We start from the raw sequence: 16,269 nt of genomic DNA, 5'->3' as shown, positions 1-16,269 counted from the left end.
GCCAGTTTTGTTGCAGGGGCCCTGTTCCCTTAGTTGGATATGCACACACCTAGTGGAGCTTCAAGGAGGCACCCTGGGGCTGCCTTCCAGTGCGGCAGACTCAGGGGAGCCTGTGCACTGGTTCGGTGCAACTGGGGTGTCTGGAGGTCAGCTGCCAGGGAGGGGGAAGTCCCACTTACTGCTGCAGGGGCCTTGTGCTCTTTGTTAGATACGCTCGTGCACCCAGCGGTGGCTCACAGAGGCACCTGGGGGCTGCCTGCTTGGGTGGCAGACTTGGGGGACCTGCTCACTGGATCAGGGTGACCATGGTATCTATGGGCCATCAGCCGGGGAGGGGGAAGTCTGAGTTTTTGCTGCGGGAACCATGTGCCCTAGGTGGTGGATGTCCTAGGGTCTGCAGGTCTGTGGGCAGGGCAGCAGGATTTTGGCAGTTGTGACTGCAGTGTCCCAGGTAGTGTCTAAGGCCAGTCTTGGTGATGGTGATGTTGAGTTCCTAGAGGAGGCCTCTCCCCCTTGAAGATGGCATGAATTCTGTGACTGAGCCTGGCAGCCTGGGGAGTGCCTACATCAATGCCAGGGGCTCCCTGTCCAAAAGAGCCTGGTCTACTAGCTCCTGATACTCCTGCAGTGTCTGACTATCCCTCACTCACTCACACACACAGCATACATGTCCACATACCCCCTCACTCACTCGCACCCTCCCCCTCACCTCAGTCCTGCCAGCCGCCTTCTTCCCAAGTCTCTTGAGATTTATTTTATACCCGAGCTACACCTGTGAACAGTAGGATCCTCTCAAAGGTTCCATTTCACTTGACATCTTTGAACCATCTGACTACGTTGGTCATGCCTCCTCCCTAACCTTGCTCATTCCCTGTTTTCCAGGGTCTCAGATACACTGACTTTCCCGTTCTCACTCTGGACATTTGCAGAGCTCTGCAGAGTGCTACAAAGTGGATTTATAGACATCGCTTTACAGGCATTGCTATTATTGTAATCCTTATTTTACAAATGAAGAAACTGAGGTACAGAAAGGTCAAATCACTTGACCAAGGTTCCACAGCTAGTGAGGGACAGAGGCAGGATTTGAACCTTGGCAGTCTGGGCCCATAATCAATGCTTTTAAGTTCTCCACTTTTCCCCAGTTTCCCGTTCACCTATAGCATGAATTTTTCTTGTTTGAAATTTCACCACTTATGGTGGGTTACCAATAATGAGGCAAACTGTCGATAAAGATGGGTTAAGAACAGAATTTATTTAGCAGCATTGTTTTATATGTAGAAATGATTCACTCTGAAATCATTTGGTTCCATGTGGTATCAGTGGTCACTGGTACTGCCCAGGCTTGTAGCGTGTACGGGGCCACATGGGAAGTTGAGGCTATGTGTCTGGATCTCTGAAGGCCTTGTTTTTTGCATTATGTCTGGCTCAAGGCCGAGGATCCAATCATTACAAGTGAAGTTATTTTTAACGTCTTTCCACAAGGATGCTATTTTAATCCAAGTTGTTACTGGAATTCATTCTAATTCCCTTCCTTCTTAGACTCCTTGTACCTGTCTAATAACTACCACAAAATGCGTTTGGGAAGGAAGAGTATACACCCACCCACACACAGACATGCCCATATACCATCCTAGCGACTGTCCCAGTAAAAGTGGCAAGAGACTGATTATAGTAGGAATGGGGGAGGTGCAGGATTTGCTGAATCAGTCTCTGGGCTGGGCTCTGATGACTTTGAGGATGACCTTGGTTTTGAACCCTTGGTAGAAGGGCAAGAGCGTGGGCTTTGGGGTCAAAAAGACACTGATTTGAATTTTAGCTCAGACATTTACAGTCTACATGACCCTATACGAGTTATCTATTTTTTACTAGCCTGAGGTGTTGCTGTTTTTTAAAAGATTTTTATATATTTTTATTGATTTCAGAGAGGAAGGGAGGGAGAGAGAGAGATAGAAACATCAGTGATGAGAGAGAATCACTGAATGGCTGCCTCTTGCATAGCCCACACTGGGGATCAAGCCCACAACCCGGGCATGTGCCATTGACCAGAATCGAACCGGAAACCTTCAGTCCACAGGCCCATGCTCTATCCACTGAGCCAAACCAGCAAGGGCTAGCCTGAGTTTTATCATTTGTAAATAGTGATGATGATACTAATAGTGTGTCTATCTCAAGGGTTGTCATGAGGATTAAGTTAATTAAATATATGTAAAGCACTTAGAATAGTGTCTGACACTTAGTAAACTCTGATAATTATTATTATGCGCCTCCCCTGAGAAATAATAATGGAAGCTAAGTCATCTATGAAGCCTAAAATTGCCAGAGGCACAAGAAACAGCACATAGTATGATTCTCAGACAAGGTTGGCTTTAAGCACCAAAATATTCTTTACACTGGCCCAAACAGTATCCCCATGCTTGTGACCAGAGTCATATCTATTTCTTAACTTGGTGGTGATATATCAGTGTATCACAAAAACGGAAAACGGAATTTACATAACAGAATTTCACCATACAGTGGTCTTGGCCAGAAAGTAATTACTCCATTACACAAGGGATACCTGTGCAGTGTTAATACATATCAATTCATATTTGAGCACTTTGAGAGTAGAGCTGCCCTTTTAGTACTATGTTGTAACATCAAAGTTCTACAAACACTAGGATTGCCCCCCACACCCCACAATAGGAAAGTTTTGTTTGTTTTGATTTGAAACCTATTACCCTGGGATTACTTTACTTTATTTCTTTCCTTCTAAGTGTTAGACACCATCATGACCAAGAAGCTCGACCTCAACAATATGCCGCTCTCCGTGTTCCCGTATTATACCTCCTTGGGCACAGCGTTGTATGGAAAGGAGAAGCCTCTGATCAAGCTTCCAGCACCATTTAAAGAATCTTTGGATCTTTCTTTATGGAAGTTCTTACACAAAAGGAATCATCTGATTGAGGAGATAAATGAAGAAGTGAGACGTTCTCACTGTGAGCTAACATGGTCCCCACTCAATGGTGAAGTTACCATCAGACCTGCAGCCACCTTAGTCAATCAAGGAAGAAAAAGAATCAAGAACTGGAAGAAAGATGCTTCCACAGCCTTCTTTGGCATCAGGTCTAGATTTAAAGCTAGCCCATTTAAAGTGGACCCGGTAGTGTGGGATATCATGAAAAATGAGTTAGAAGATGAAAGAATTTCGATTGAGTTTGATACAGACATGGGGATTGTAACCTTAGTGGGGAAATCAGAGGATGTACAAAACATTGAGCCACAAATCAAGGAATTAATAGAAAACGCCACTCAAAAAGTTAAAAGAGAACAGCTAAGTCTGAAGGAGAAAGTGACCATTTCTCCAAGAAAGTATTCTCTTTTGTGCCACAGTGGTGTGCAGGAGCGTCTCCGCAGGGAGTACCCAGAGATGGAGATTTTTTACGACAGAGCCACCCAACACATGTGCTTTAAAGGACTCGGTATAGATGTGTATAAAGCAAAGTGTGAAGTCCAGGAAAAGGTGTACACCATGGTTCAGAAAAGCATTCAGCTCCCCCCTGAGGTTTTGCAGTTTTTGCAACAGGTCGACTGTTCAGAACTCTCCAAGTCTCTTTTGATAGCACAGAAAATTCTTGCAGTTTATGAGCTAGAGGGCACAACTGTTTTCTTAACCGGCTGTTCTTCTGAAGTCCTCTTAGAAGCTGAGAAGCAAATGGTCAGTGCCTTAAGTTATAAGCGCATAGACGTCGAGGACAGGGAACTTCTTAGCAGCAAGAAATGGAAAGCCATCACTAACAATTTGCCAAAGAAACATAATTCCTCCTCAAAGACTCTAACGATCAATGAGTTAACTTCAGGAACCACAGCTGAGATCATTATTGCAGGCTGTGTGAAAGAAGTAAATGAAATCTACCACTTCCTTTCTGACTTTCTGGAAAAAAACATGAAAATAGAGAGATTCCTTGAAGTAAAGCCTCCCTTAGTTATTGATTATTTAAAGGCAGAGAAGAAGCTATTCTTGCAAAAGATAAGGATGAACAAGCTAAATGTTCAGGTAGATTTCAATGCTAGGAACAAACCAAAAGGCATTTTACTAACTGGCTCAAAGGCTGAAGTCCTGAAGGGAATGAACATCCTCAAGCAAGCCAGGGATTCAGTTTGTGTTAAAAGCATCAGTATTGATAAGCCAGGAGCCAGCCAGTTCTTCCGGGATAGACCACGGGATTATAAACGTGAGGTACGGTCATTTGGTTGTTTTGTGGAACTACTGCAGAATGAAGGACAGAAGGAGGGAGGTGGCAGTGATGGGCAGAAGGCCTCCTGTCGGACAGAATTGGCCCCTGGAGTCTCGCTGATTGTACAGCAAGGCGACTTGACACGGTTTCCTGTTGAAGTGGTGGTGAATGCCGCAAACGAGGACCTCCGTCTCAGTGGGGGCCTGGCTGCTGCTCTTTCAAAGGCAGCTGGCCCTGAGCTCCAAGCAGACTGTGACCGGATAGTGAAAGAAATGGGTAAGATTGCAATTGGCCATGCCACCATCTCGAAACCAGGAAAGCTCCCATACCACCAGGTGATCCATGCAGTAGGACCCAAGTGGAACAGCAATGATGCTCATGAGTGTGTGTTACAGTTAAAGAATGCCGTGAAAAATAGTCTCCATTTGGCTGATAAATGCCAGTACCAATCCATAGCCATCCCTGCCATTAGTTCTGGAAACAGTGGCTTTCCCTTATCCCAGTGTGTGGAGGCCATTGTTTTGGCAATCAAGGAATCCTTCCAGTATAACTGGGCTGGATGCACCTTGAAAGAGGTTTACCTTGTTGATTTCGCTGAGAAGACTGTTGAGGCCTTTGCTGAAACTGTGAAAACTGTATTTCAAAACAACAAGCCTGATGCTGCTTCCCTGCCCAGTGTACCTGCAGGAGTCCAGCCGGGCCCGAGAAACAATGATGGAAACAGACAAATGCTGCTGTGCCCAGGCGGTCTGAGGATCCTGTTGGTGAAAGGAGACGTGCAGAATGCTATGGTGAGTGTCCCTTTTACAGAACACCCGCTAGGTGCTGCAACTCCAGGGAGTTTGTTGCCAAAGGAAGATTAGGATCAAGGGAGAATTAGGGAGAAAATCCCATGTTCTCCATGCCGACCTGGAAACAAAATTCCTTAGACAATTGGGCTACTTCTCCACGGCATTTACTAATAGAGGGTGTCCAGTTATCTGTGGACCTGGAAGATCACCAGGTTCCCAGTAAATGTGAAAATCCACAACAATGGTTTACAATTTCAAGGCTCTCTGTTTATTCAGGGCCTTCATACCTGTGATATTTTGGCAAATCTGAGGTTAATTTCCTATCAAATTTACTGATATCAGATATAGAGCATAGAGTGGTGACAGAAGACAGGAATCTTGTCAGTGGAACTGAACCAGGTTGAGCCTGGAGGCCTGAGTCTGAGGACCAATCAGCACCCAGCACCAGTATGAAGCTGTGGGAAGGAAAGTGGAAACTGAACCTGAAAGTGATCTGAGTACTATGTGGGGACAGTTATTGTAGGTGTGCCAGGGGGGTCATGTGTTTTTTTAAAACATATTTAACAACCTCTTCAACACGGGCTCTAGCTAATGGAAATAGCCCTGGAAGCCCCTGCTGTGCCAGATGTTCCTTCCTTTCTTTGAGGATTGTGGGCAGGCCTGGGGAAGAGATTCCTAGGGAATGCCATGTGCCTATCTTCTTTGGAGAAATACCTATTCAGATCCTTTGCCCACTTTTAAATTGGGTTATCTTTTTAAAAATAATATTTTTATTGATTTAAGACAGGAAGTGAGAGGGAGAAAGAGATAGAAACATCAGTGGTGAGAGAGAATCCTTGATCAGCTGCCTCCTGCACGCCCTCTACTGAGGATGGAGCCTGCAACCCGAGCATGTGCCCTTGACTGGAATCGAACCTGGGACCTCTCAGTCCACAGGCTGACACTCTATCCACTGAGCTAAACCAGCTAGGGCAATTGGGTTATCTTTTTATTACTTAATTTTAAGAGTTTTTATGTATTTTGGATAGAGGTTCCTTACCAGATTATGATTTGCAAATATTTTTTCCATTCTGTGGGTCATCTTCCTTATATCATAAGCTTAAATGATAATTACAAGAACAATGGCTAACAATGATGACTTAGTATGTGCCAGGCACTATGCTAAGTGCTTTGCTTGCATTTTCTCAGTCAATGCCATGAGGTAGATTCCAGGATTATTATTCTTCTCAAAGAGAAGAAGGAATGAGACTTAGAGGGGCTAAGTAATTCGCCCAACTCTCACAGCTAACAAATGGTAGAGGCAAGATTGGAATCTGTTCAGGAACTACTTCAAAAATATTATAAAATGATTTAGTTTCTCATTAAAAAAACCAAATACATAAATAAGAAACTCTTTTGACCCCAAGTCAGTAATTGGAATGTTCCATTTCCTGTCGATTTTGAACACTAAATAGTACGATCTTTCTTCCATTCCTTTTTCTCCCATAGATGTTTGAGTCTGATGCCACAGTACCTGCCATGTGTTGCTTGTCCAGGACCCATGCAGGACAGCTTTGAAAATGACTTAGTCACATTCCTTCTCCTCTCTTCTCTTGGTGTCTTACTCTAGCTGATTAATCTGCTCAAATGTCCTGCTGGAAAAGCTTCCATGGCTTCTCACTGTCTGTCGGGAAGTCCAGATGGCCTGGCACTTGAGGTCCTCTGCAGTCCACCCCCACGGTAACATTGCCAGCCTGGCTTGCACCATTTTGCTGTAGAAGCTGTCTATCAGCTCAACAGCTCACACCCACCATGCATGTGTTCCCCCTTCTGAATGATTTCCCTGTCTCCCCCTGCCTGCTTCAACTGTTCCCAAAGGGCCCATATCACACAGGATGTACTCAGTGGCCACCAATGGCACTTCCTCTAGACTCCTTCAGTGATCCCACTTTTTGACAGCTCTCTTTTGTCCTGGAGTGTAATTTAAATAAGTATCTAATAACACATTGTCTTGGGTTGTATTTGTGTCTGAAAAAGTCTTCTTAGTTGTCCCCATTGTGCCAAGTCCGATGGCTCAAATACAGTAATCCTTGATGAATGCTTTTTATTAGAATTTGAAACAAATTGTTGGTTTTTGTCTTTAGGCTGATGTTGTCGTCAACTCCATTCCTCGGGATCTCAGCCTTAATAGTGGGCCCCTTTCTAAGGCCCTCTTGGCAAAAGCTGGGCCAAATCTCCAGAAGGAATTGAATGCAGCTGGACAAGGGATAGCTGTGGACGTGGGCACGATTCTTCAAACCACTGGTTGTAATCTGCAATGCTACCAAGTGCTTCATGTGGTGGCTCCGAGCTGGAAAAATGGTGACACATCTTCACACAAGGTGGGGTCTGGTTTTAAATTCCCCAGGAAATTGGTTACCCCTTTGTTCTCTTTTCAATTATTGTACCCTGTTTCTCTTCTGCAATAACATCACATTCATGGCAGGTTCCATCATTATGACCCTTTCTTTTAGTGTAGCTGACTGCTCCTGAAGACTAGTTATTGAAGATAGGGAAGAGTTATTGAAGATCGCACATCTTGTTTAAAAAAGTTGATTTCAGAGGGGAAGGGAGAGGGAGAGAGAGATAGAAATATCAATGAGAGAGAATCATTGATCGGCTGCCTCCTGCACGACCTCCTACTGGGAATCGAGCTTACAATCCAGGCATATGCCTTGACCAGGAATGGAACCATGACCTCCTGGTTCATAGGTTGATGCTCAACCACTGAGCCACACTGGCCAGGTAAAGATAGCACATCTTTAGTGAGGAAGGTAAGGTGAGGGCATGAAGGATTAGTTGCTTTGATTCTTTCCTTCATTGCTAAGTGCATGTGAACCTTTTTGAAGGGTTTCTTACGTGCTCTTTTCCTTTTCCTGTATTTTTCTTTCCCTTCTGACTGCCCTTAGCCTGCCTTTTGTTGAAAGCAAAAAGGAGTAGACAGAGATCACAAAGTTGCTAAATTCTTTTTTTCCTAACTCCCATTTCTAGGCAAAAATGTATAAGAATGTTCTTTGTACTTTTCAGATCATGCAAGACATAATCAGAAAATGTTTGGAAATGACTGAGAACTTATCCTTAAACTCAATTGCGTTTCCAGCCATAGGAACAGGCAATTTGGGGTTTCCTAAGACTGTTTTTGCTGAATTGATCATTTCGGAAGTGTTCAAATTTAGTAGCAACAATCAACCAACAGCTTTACAAGAGGTTTGCTTTGTGCTGCACCCGAGTGATCACGGGAATATTCAGGTACAGCTTTACTCATTTCTGGTTATTTTGCCAACTGAGCCCTAATGGTATCCAATGTCTTCTTGGTCTAACGGGTTGTTTCTTCCATGTATTTCCCATGCAGGAAAGTAAAAGAACACTGTTGGCTAGTTGAAGCATGGGAATTTTTAAGCAAAGTTATGGATATAGAAAAAAAAAATTAGCTTCTTATTTAGGAAAACTTCAAACATGTACAAACATAAACAAAATAGTATAATAAACTCCCTTATAACCATCACTCATCTTCACAATGATCAACCTATGGCTAATATGTTTTATCTCTATCTCCTTTATTGCCCTTTTTCCCATACTATTTTTAAAATTATTTATTTTTAATAGTCACTGAGAATGTTTTTATTGACTTTTGTTTTTAGAGAGAGAGGAAGGAAGAAAGAGAAAGGAAGAGAGAGAAAGAGAGAGAGAGAGAGAGAGAGAGAGAGAGAGAGAGAGAGAGAGAGGTGAGAAACATTGCTCACACACTTACTGGGAATTGAACCTGAAACCTAGGTATGTGCCCAACCCACAACCTTCTGGTGTATGGGAAGACACTCCAACCAACTAAACCACTTTGCCAGGGCCCCCTATTATTTTGAAGCAAATCCAGATATACATTTTACCCATAAACAAATCAGTATTTATTTTATTTTATTTTTTAAAAATATTTTATTGATTTTTTACAGAGAGGAAGGGAGAAGAAGAGGGATAGAGAGTTAGAAACATCGATTCAGCTGCTTCCTGCACACTCCCTATTGGGGATGTGCCCGCAACCAAGGTACATGCCCTTGACCAGAATCGAACCTGGGACCCTTCAGTCCGCAGGCCGATGCTTTAACCACTGAGCCAAACCGGTCAGGGCAGTATTTATTTTAGACATTGAAATTTAAAAAGTAACAACACCATGACCCTGGCTGGTGTGGCTCAATTGGTTGAGCATTGTCCCATGCACTGAGAGGTCGCAGGTTCGATTCCCAGTCAACGCACATACCTTGATTGCAGGCTCGATCTCTTTTTGGGGGCATGTAGGAGACAGTCAATCAATGTTTCTCTGTCAGTGCTGTTTCACTTATCTCTCTCAAGTCAATAAAAACATAATTTTTTTTAAACAAGGAAGTGTTTTCCTTCACTTAAAAAAGTAACACCACCACAATACTCTTTCACACATGAAATAAGTTGACAATCATTCCTTTATTTCATCAATTATCAAGTCAATGTTCAAATTTACAACTGTCACATAAATGTTTTGTTTTTACAGCTTGTTTGTTTGTATCAGAAGCCAAACAAGGCCTATATATTGCAGTGGAGTTGACATGTTCCTTAACCTTCTTTTAATCTATAGTATTTTCTTCCATATGAACACAGAAATTTTTATCTATAATAATAAAAGCATAATATGCTAATTAGACTGGACAGCCGAACAACCTTGTGGCCATCATTCTGCACGTCCTTCCAGATGAAGCTGTGTTGGTGGGGGCCAAGGCAGAGACGGTTATGGGCAATCAGGCAGGCAGGCGAGCAGTTCAGAGTGATCAGACAGGCAGGCAGGCGGTTAGGGGTGATTAGGAAGGCAGTTGAACTAATAGGGGTGACCAGGCAGGCAGTTAAGCTGATAGGGGTGATCAGGCAGGCAGGCAGAGTGGTTAAGGTGATCAGGCAGGAAAGGAGGCAAGCAGTTAGGAGCCAGCGGTCCTGGATTGAGAGAAGGATGTCCGACTGCTGGTTTAGGTTTGATCTCGCTGGCAGTTGGACATCCCCCAAGTGGTCCCGGGTTTTGAGAGGTTGCAGGCTGGGCTGAGGAACACCCCACCCATGCACTAATTCCATGCAATGGGCCTCTAGTACATAATATAAAAGCATAGTTGTGGTCCTATAAATAGGAGATTGTCAGGATGAAATACAACTGAAGGATATGGTAAGAATGAACTCAGCACATACCCTTTGGAATAGGAGATTTGGTACAAGAAATCATAGAGAGTCCATCGACCAGCTCACATTTGCTGAACATCAGCTATGGGTGAGCCACTGGACTCTACATTATGGGAGAACAAGAGGCATTTAATAAGAGGCCATTATCCCTGCCTCCAAGTCCTTAGAGTCCAGTTGAGTAAATGATATTAAATGTTTGGAAACTTCCATGCTAGTGCAAGAATTAAATGAACAGATCAAGGCTAGCAGCCCAGCAGATGTCCATGAATCATTGGACCATTTGAATTTTTACGTCATTCATTTTTTCCTGGATCTAATACTACCTTTAAGTTCTTACGAAGCAAACAATTCTAATCTAAATTCTATTCAGACAACCAAACCACCTGACCAAGATAGTATGGTCTATTTAGTTGGTCTGAATAACTATAGTAATTTCTAGTCAATAAATGCTTTTTGAACAACCCCCCTATGACCCGCTTTACACAAGGTGATGTGGATCATGGGATGGGTATGTAGGACATACTTCCCCTCCTGTCAATCATAATTACTCTGGGAGCTAAGATTTATACACATACAATGAACTAAATTAGAGAGAAAGTGCTGAAGTTTTTGAATGGGTGAATAGGGGAGCGAGTCCTATGACATGGACCTGAACCTTCAACTTTCATTATTGCTGTGCAACCCCAGGGCCTGTTTCCTTTCCTAAAGGCTCAGGTTCCTCTGCAAGTATTCAGGAGAAGGATTAGTCTCTACAGACACCTTTACTGCCACTGGAAATAGTATTGATTGTCTTCACATGACTGTGACACTTTTTCACTTAAGACTTTTGATGACAGTTAAACTTTGGTTATATTTGCACACACAAAAAAACAACACCAAAACTTATTGAGATGTTTAGAGGTAACAGAGGTTGCAAAACATGGTCTGAACATGGCCTCTAGATGTGCTTTATTTGGTCTAGTTTTAAAAATTTTTGAATCAGTTCCTAATATTTCAAAATCAAACATTTCACATAATACTCCAGATGTCCACTTGTACCTAAAATTTCAAGCATTCTGACACATTGGGTATGGGTTTCTGTCTGAACAGTTTGCTGTGGCTGAATGGCAGGTGCTGTATAGTCCTCCGGAGTCACATTCTGCACCTTTACACTTGTAGCTTCCTGCCTGGCCCCTGGAGGTCTATGAGTCTGACACCCTCAGTCTATAGTCTGTTCCAGTTCTTTTCCTTTATTGTATCAGCCTTTTAGCCAAGATGTTACTTGGTACTTTTTGTTTTTTACCAACAAAATTCTCTGTTGCTTGTTTTACAAAATTGTGATGATTTTGGAGTGTCACAACCAGGCAAAGAAATGGAACTCATAAGTTCATTAAACCTAAAATACAGCCTCTTGCTCCAAAATGCACTACTCCACTAGCCATTCCTGTTTTGGTACAATTAAGAAGTTAAAAACTGAAGTATCTGTGTTCTTGTAATTGTCTTTCTCTTAACACTATATTTTTAACAACTGGCAACTTACTTGTTCTTACCGAATATGAAAGAAATATATATTCATTGTAGGAACTTTGAACAATGCAAAATGCATAAATTATTTTAGTCATATTTCATTCTAGTCTTCTTCTATATATATGTACTTTGCAAAGTGGTGTCATAATAATATAATTAAAGTTAACCTTCTTTCATTTAATAGTGTAAAGTGAGTAGTTCCCTATTCCATTAACTACTCTTTGAAAATGCAATTCCTAATGGCTGCTAAATATTTTAACACAGGGATATACTAAAATGTATTTAACCATTTCCCTATTGGATTTTAAACTGTTGTATTCTCTTCTTGATTTTAATGAAAAGCACTGTAATGAATATTTTTGTATTTACATCTTTGTTCCCATTTTGATAATTTTCGTGGGATGCATTTGTAGAAATAATATGTGTATTTTTATAACTTTAAAAATATATAATGATAATAACAATACTTTGAGAATTGTTCTCTCATCAATATTTGTGCATTTATGATCATAAACTGTGATGAATCAAATTTGTCTATCTACTAAGGATTGTAGTAATCAAAACTGTCTTTGTGTTTCCAGGCATTTTCAGATGAATTTGACAAAATAGCCAATGGAAATTTCATCAGTGACAAAATTGCCAAGACTCAGAATACACAAGGTTCAGTAAAGATATAATTTCATTTTTCCTAAATTTATTTCATTCTTATTTTGTTGTTCTTTTCTGGGGTTCAGAAAAAAATATTAAATTAAGAAATTATTTCTAGTTATTAAATTACTATTTAATGATAAGTGAAAGATGGCAGTGATGATTTTTTTTAAATAATTTTAAATTAAATCTTTACTGTTCAGATTATTACAGTTTTTTTCTCTTTTTCCCCCCCATAGTTCCCCTCCACCGAGTTCCCACCCCAACTTCTGCCCTTACCCCTGCCACTGTCCTCATCCATAGGTGTGTGATTTTTGTCCAGTCTCTTCCCGCCCCCCCCACCCATTCCCCCCTGAGAATTGTCAGTCCACTCCCTTTCTATGTCCCTGATTCTATTATATTCACGACTTTATTCTGGTCATCAAATTATTTGTCTTCTTAATGGATATCTTTCAGCATTTCATGTAATACTGGTTTGGTGGTGATGAACTCCTTTAGCTTTTTCTTATCAGTGAAGCTCTTTATCTGACCTTCAATTCTGAATGATAGCTTTTCTGAGTAAAGTAATCTTGGTTGTAGGTCTTTGCTATTCATCACTGGATATTTCTTGCCACTCCCTTCTGGCCTGCAAAGTTTCTGTTGAGAAATCAGCTGACAGTCGTATGGGTATTCCCTTGTAGGTAACTAACTGTTTTTCTCTTGTTGCTTTTAAGATTTTCTCTTTGTCTTTTGCCCTTGGCATTTTAATTATGATGTGTCTTGGTGTGGTCTTCTTTGGATTCCTTTTGTTTGGGGTTCTCTGCACATCCTGGACTTGTAAGTCTATTTCTTTCACCAGGTAGGGGAAGTTTTTTGTCATTATTTCTTCCAATAGGTTTTCAATATCTTGCTCTCTCTCTTCTTCTGGCACCCCTATAATTCGGATGTTGGTACTCTTGAAGTTGTCCCAGAGGCTTTTTACACTATCTTCATATTTTTGGATTCTGTTTTCTTTTTGTTTTTCCAGTTGGGAGTTTTTGCTTCTTCATATTTCAAATCTTTGACTTGATTCTTGTGATCCTCTAGTCTGCTGTTGGAACTCTGCATAATATTCTTTATTTCAGTCAGTGTATGCTTAATTTCTAGTTGATTCTTTTTCATATCCTCGAGGGTCTCACTAAATTTATTGGCAGTTTCTAGAAAATTCTTGAAAAACCTTAAAAGTGTGGTTTTCAACTCTATATCCAGTAGTTTGCTTTCCTCCATTTCTGTCATTTATAACCTGTTTCTTTGTCTCCGCATTTTGGCTGCTTCCCTGTGTTGATAGAGTGGCTTTGTGTGCTAAGTGTCCTATAGGGCCCTGTGGCTCAGCCTCCTCAATTACCTGAGGTGGACACTCTTGGTGCACCCCTTTGTGAGCTTTGTGCACAGTCTTGTTGTAGTTAAGTCTTGATTGTTGTATGTATCACTGGGAGGAATTGACCTCTAGGCCAATTGGCTGTGAGAATCAGCTGTGGTTATGGTGGGAGAACTTCTGTGCTGGGAACACCCTTCTGGGGAAAGACTTGCTTCAGTGGGGCTTTGGTGCTCACTGAGTCTGCCCCCTCAGTGTGTCCATTATGGATCTGAGGAGTTGTAATCTGGATGGTCCACTCTGACCACTGGGTATACTGGCTCTTGGATCTCTAAGGCGGTGTTAATTTAGCCTCTTCCCCGAGGCTACCCAGCAGGAGCTATGGAGAGATCTGCAGATTCCTTTTCTTTGTTTAGGTTTTTGAGGTGCCTAGATGAGGCCCAGCTTTGAAGCACTGCAAGCTGTTGTGGGGTCTTGGGCCTTCTTTTTGGATGTTCTGGGTCTCTCTTACCCAGCTGCAGTTAGTTAGGGAATTTTAGATTGCAAAGCGCCAGGGCATTCATATGCAAAAGCCTCTGCACACAGCTTGGGTGGGGCAGGGTCTCAGGGAATCAACAGGGTGGAGCAAACAGCTATGGCTGATCCTCAGTCCTGCCCTAAGAGGACCCAGGACTCACTATTCCACAGTAATTGTTGCAAGCACCTCTGAGAGAAAGCCGCCCTTGAGTTCTGCCCGATGCCAGACAGTCCAGTTTCTCCCCGTATGAATCTAGGTCCCCAGAGACTCACCCGGAACTGGAGTTCAGAGCAGTTGGGAGCTTGTGTCTCCCTCCCAATTGAAAAAGACGGCCGTGACCTCAGTTTTCAGCCCTTTCCGCATGCGCCTCCGTACCTCTGCACTTTACTTCCACATCGCACCTCCTCTGAGTCTCAGTGTGCTTTTCTCTTTCCTTCTAGTTGTAGAATTTCCACTCAGCCAGCCTTCCTGTGGTTCTGTATGATGTCCGTTTTGTCTTTTAGTTGTTTTTTTGAAGTGGTGGTGTGAGGCAGCAATTTCTGGTGTTTACCTATGCTGCCATCTTGTTTTTTCTCCTAATTTTCTTTCTTGATGTAGCGGTTAATTCGGCAGTGATGATTTTTATGAAAAAAATCTATTTGTGAGAAAGGAGATATTAAATCATCTTCCATACACCCGGGCATGCAAGATACTGGCCATGATTGTGCAATCTTGAGTGGAAGATTAAGCAATCCAAGTTAGATAATCTGTAAAGGGGGATTTAAGTAGTGATGAGGCTAGTATTTCCTAAGGATGATGTGACCTGTGTTTTTGGAAATAGACATATTTAAAGATACAATACCAACCAAATGCTTCTTCTCTGTCAAATTTGCTGTTACATGTTTGGCTTTATCCTATTTGGAGTTTTCTGAGGCTTCTTGAATCTCAATATGTATGTCTTCCATCAAATTTGGGAATTTTTCAGTCATTTAATCAATTAGTTTTCCTGCATTCGTCTCTCATCTTCTCTGGGGACTCTAATAACATGAATGTTAGACCTTTTGATAGTGTCCTGCCAGTCCCTGAGGATCTATTCTTTTTTTCCTTTTAATCTTTTTTTCTCTGTTTTTCAGATTGGATATTTTTTATTGATCTGCATCCAAGTTCACAGATTCATTTCTCTGTCTACTATTGAGCCTATCCAATGTGTTTTTAAAATGTCAGATATTGCATTTATAAGTGCTAAAATGTCCATTTGATTCTTAATTTATAATTTATATTTCTCTGCAGAGACACCTATTTTTCCACTCATTCCAAATCATTTCCACTCATTCAAATATCTTTATTTTGACCTCAGGGAGCATATTTATAGTAGATACTTTAAAGTCTTTGATAAGTCCAACATCTGGATCATCTTGACATAAGCATCTATATTGAGTATCTTTACCCTTGAGAACTGCTCACATTTTCTTGGTTCTTTGTATGACAAGCAGTTTGGGATAATAGACTGGTTATTTTCATTGTTATGTTTGACACTTGGGTCTTGTTAAAAATCTGGAAAATGGTAATTGTTTCAGCAGGCAGTCAGTCAGTTAAGTTCATCCTAACAGTCCTGTCTCACCTTCTCTGGGAGGCGTTCCCATGTCACTTCAGTTCTCAGAGCCTTTGCTGTGCTCTTGGGACGGCTCCCCCATGTGCAGCTCCAGGGTGGGCTTAGGATTTATTCCAGTTTGTCACAGAACAGGGGTCCACCTTCTCCAGCTATCCCCTCAGCAGAACTCCCCTCACACTCTTGGCTTGCAGGAGCCCATTTTCTAGGCCTCTCCCCAGAGAGACAATGTTCTCTTGGAGTTTAAATTGCCTGTTCTGTTGCCACATAGCTTTGTGTGATCTGGGTTGTCCTCGGGCAAAGTGGGGAGAGAGAAGAGAGAGAGAGAAATAATAGGTATTTCCCACATACAGTCATTTACACTTTTCAGACCATAAGGACCCTTTTCCCTGGATCTTCTGGATAGACACACAGAACTCTAAGAGCTTTAACTCCCTGTGGGGCCACTATGGAGTTCTGCAACT

At 41.9% G+C, this 16,269-nt stretch overlaps 1 protein-coding gene across 1 annotated transcript in view; it reads left to right on the top strand.

Annotated features, from left to right (window-relative positions):
- The window catches only part of LOC308515027 (protein mono-ADP-ribosyltransferase PARP14-like), a 60,401-nt gene that overhangs the window by 23,324 nt on the left and 20,808 nt on the right, over positions 1-16,269 (top strand). Inside the window, exons 6-9 of the mRNA XM_081085435.1 lie at positions 2,754-5,005; positions 7,129-7,365; positions 8,051-8,272; positions 12,301-12,379. Of these exons, the coding sequence (XP_080941561.1) occupies positions 2,754-5,005; positions 7,129-7,365; positions 8,051-8,272; positions 12,301-12,379 (2,790 nt within the window). The remainder of the gene's footprint in view (positions 1-2,753; positions 5,006-7,128; positions 7,366-8,050; positions 8,273-12,300; positions 12,380-16,269) is intronic.

The sequence above is a fragment of the Myotis nattereri genome (assembly GCF_964212035.1).
Source record: "Myotis nattereri genome assembly, chromosome: 3".
Classification (NCBI taxonomy): domain Eukaryota; kingdom Metazoa; phylum Chordata; class Mammalia; order Chiroptera; family Vespertilionidae; genus Myotis; species Myotis nattereri.
Note: the sequence above shows the minus strand (reverse complement) of the source record. Positions and strands in the feature narration are given on the sequence as shown.